Here is a 3,512-nt window from a genome sequence, read left to right as displayed (position 1 = left end):
GCTACCAAGGGGACAACATTAAAAGCTTATACGACTAAAACACTAAATCCTATGGCAACTTGATTCTAAATCAAACTAATAAACTGTGTGCAAATCCACTCAGGTGCATTTTCCATTTAACAAGGAAAGTTTGTTATTTCCCATATTGAAATAAAAATACTCACTTCTGTGCATCTGGGAGTATTGCACTCAACTCAGCTCCTCACAAATACATGTGTTCCAAGAGTGGGTCACACACGTATTACACACGTATCACCAGCCAATTTACTTGCCTTGTCAATTGCGTAACAGGTGGCTCACTACTTTTATCCTTCCATTGATGATAATATATACTTTGCATGAAAAACAAATTGACTGTTTACAAATTAAAAATGCACTCTAGTGAATTGATCCTAAAATTCAGCTTGGGATGATCAAAGCTATTATTATTAGCAGTCACATTATGTGTGTGTGTGAAACGTGTCAACCACCTGTCCTGCCTCCTACCTAGGACATGTAATATGGTTGACTGCATGCCTTCTTGCTGTGCACAGGATGATGATCAGCCTGTAGTTATTATTTTTATTCTTTTTTATTCATTTTATGATTATATGGTGTGGGCAACCGGACTGGACAGGGAGATGGGAAGTGGACAGACAAGAGGAGGGAAAGACGGGGGGGTTAACGGAGAGAGAAAGAGAGACTGATAGATAGACAAAGTAAGGGGGAGGTAGAGTGAGTTTATTGTTTATTGTTTATTGTTAAGGATTCCCATTAGCAGTCACTAAAGTTGGACAAGCTAGTCTTCCTGGGGTCCACAAAAAAAAAAAAAAATCACTTAACAATGATAATCTGAAAGCAGTAAAACATTGTAGACATCATTATAAACATTATCAGAAAATATTCAGAATAAGTTATTACAGCATTACATTCATTATTACATTCACACAGTAAATACTGTATGTCCATTCCCTACTCATTTAAATTTAAATAGTGCATTCTCAGATGGTACGTGATAATTCATGGCGATGACGATAAATAACTGATGTATTTAAAGCATTTGATTTTGGGTGTGGTAACATCAACTGGTCATTATCAGCTGACCTAGTCAAATGAGATTGAACCTGATCACACCTGAAAATGTGGTTATATAAGAAAACGGGTTCGGAAGAAAAGACTGTTTCTGAAAAATGTACCAATCTGTTCTCTAGCGTTAACCATGAGAGTCGACAGTGCCTACTGATAGTGTTTGTTCTTATGGGACAATGTAATACTAACCTGGCAGCTCTGTTCTGGGCAGTTTGTAATTTCTTTAGTTGACCTTTAGATGCAGATGACCATACAGGTGCACAATAATCCAGGTGACATAAAATTAAAGATTTAGCCACCTGCACCACGATGTGTGCAGGGACATGAGAGAGAGAGAGAGAGAGAGAGAGAGAGAGAGTGAGACAGGTGTGGACAACAATATCAATGACAGTATATGTACAGGTTAGCAACATGAAACTATTAAACTTAAATGGAACATACTTGACAAAACAAAACATAAACAACATTAAAGTGACATTCATTTTTATGATAAGTTCACTTTCTTCATCTGCATCTAGCAATGCTCCCAGACCACCATCCCCAACACAGTGGAGGAGCGAGCAGGAGTCGGGCACTTACATCCCCCCAGCCCCAGCCCACCAGGGAATGATTTGGTGGTGTGTGTGCATCTGTGTGTGATGTGTGATATGTTGGTATCAAGTGTCCAGACCAGGGACACACCTGGGAGGTGTGCAGGTGTGTTCGTGAACTCTGTGACACCTGACTGAGAGAGAGAGCGATGCAGGTGCTCCAGGTTCCTGCAACACACAGAATCATGAACAGCTCCACCTCTAAACTTAACAAACTGAGCCAATAAATACATGCAGCGCAAATTGTAAAACTGTACTGATACAAATATAAAAAAGCCCAGACAGCATGACTGAACCAGACCTAAAAAAACGGATTATCATTTAAAATGTAGAAAGTAATGAATTATTCGACATCTCAGCTGACCAGAGATGCTTTGTGCACTTGCAGTGCTATCAGGTGTCACCAGCAAACCATCCCATCCACTGAGCCAAGAATATGCAGATTATTATTATATTTCTATATAATTGTATCTACAGTATAAATTCAGAAGTGATACATGAGTACACACAAATTGTTTGCCTCTATATACTTTTAAAGGTTGTGATGGCTCAGCTTTTTGGTGTTTAGTTTTTTTTTGCAGTAACTGCATTTAGTAAGTGCATATACGTTGCATCTGTAGTTCAGAGGAAATAATGTATGCTATTGCACTCAATAGATTCAGGGATTTTACACTTAAACATCAATCCTGACAAGCCTCACAAGATGAAAAGCTGTGATTAATAGCAAATGATCGCAGCGAATTCTGCGATTAAATGGATGATTTTTTCTTTCGTCCTGGTATAATACATATTCTGTGAGGACTATTTATTTTCCATTGTCTGACCACTCCTCATCTGAGTCATCCATTGCAATCCCCTGTTCAGCTGACATCCTGCGGTAGGCCTGGCACTCGAGCTCTGCTTTCTGAAGGAATTCAACACAGTCACTGTGTCCATATATTTCAGCTACCCGCACTGGTCTGTCTCCACATTCATCTCTCTTGTCCATAGGAGCATGGAAGGAGTGTAGCAGCTGCAGTACTGCCAGATGGCCACTCTCTGCAGCATAGTGAGCGGGAGTCCATCCATGCTCTGTCCTCAGACATGTCCGGGCTCCATTATCAATGAGGACCCTGACCATTTCTGTTTGTCCGTTACCTGTAGCCCAGTGAAGAGGCGTCTTGTTCCTCCATTCAATGTCCCTCTCATTAGGACTGCATTTTTTGTGCCTCAGAATCTCCTTGACTTTTTCATAATTCCCTGCCGCTGCAGCTTGGTGCAAATCGCTCATTGTCCCTAATTTCCCTCTTCTCCTTCACTTCTCTTTGAGGTTAGAGCACACCTCAAACATAATGCCAGAGGAAAACTCCATTTGAATACCCATTGAATGAGTCACATGACATTGGGCATTATGACATCACAAGGGATCAAAGACAACCAACTTCATTAAAACTACAGCTCAAGGTCACCTTGCACACCAAAGAGGTAAAGTGTAGTGATGGTGAGATGAAGCTCTATGAAGCCTTTAAACCTTCCAGCCAGTTGGTTCGCAAAAAGTTAATTTCTCAAGGCTTCATGCACACACAAAACCCCCTGCTGGTCAAAAATGTGTTGGTAGTCATTTTTAACTTTGATACTCTGAAAGATGTCTTGCCGCAGTTTGGGCATGGGAACGACTACCAGCAAAGAAAATAACTATGCATTTTTCTCTTGTGAGCACAATATAATGACCCATTCAAATGTGCCTGCAGGGTACAGATGATGCTGGGGTGCACAAAAGCCCCACAGCAAGTTGGTAAAGTTTGGAAACACCAACTAAAACCTGTATTACATACAGCAAAGCTTCAAGCGTCATTGATGACATCACTCACTTTA

The 3,512-nt window shown here is 40.5% G+C and overlaps 1 protein-coding gene across 1 annotated transcript; it reads right to left on the bottom strand.

Annotated features, from left to right (window-relative positions):
* Positions 1-1,819: 1,819 nt before the first annotated feature.
* LOC131466547 (ankyrin repeat domain-containing protein 66-like) lies at positions 1,820-3,208 on the bottom strand. Its single transcript, XM_058639851.1, has one exon. It carries the CDS (start codon positions 2,926-2,928, stop codon positions 2,464-2,466), a length of 465 nt encoding a protein of 154 aa, XP_058495834.1. The 5' UTR covers positions 2,929-3,208; the 3' UTR covers positions 1,820-2,463.
* Positions 3,209-3,512: the final 304 nt, after the last annotated feature.

This window comes from Solea solea, chromosome 10 (genome assembly GCF_958295425.1).
Source record: "Solea solea chromosome 10, fSolSol10.1, whole genome shotgun sequence".
Lineage (NCBI taxonomy): Eukaryota > Metazoa > Chordata > Actinopteri > Pleuronectiformes > Soleidae > Solea > Solea solea.
Note: the sequence above shows the minus strand (reverse complement) of the source record. Positions and strands in the feature narration are given on the sequence as shown.

Bases quoted from the DNA above. Each gene is read 5' to 3' on its own strand.
- LOC131466547 (XM_058639851.1), bottom strand. From the start codon at position 2,928: ATGAGCGATTTGCACCAAGCTGCAGCGGCAGGGAATTATGAAAAAGTC.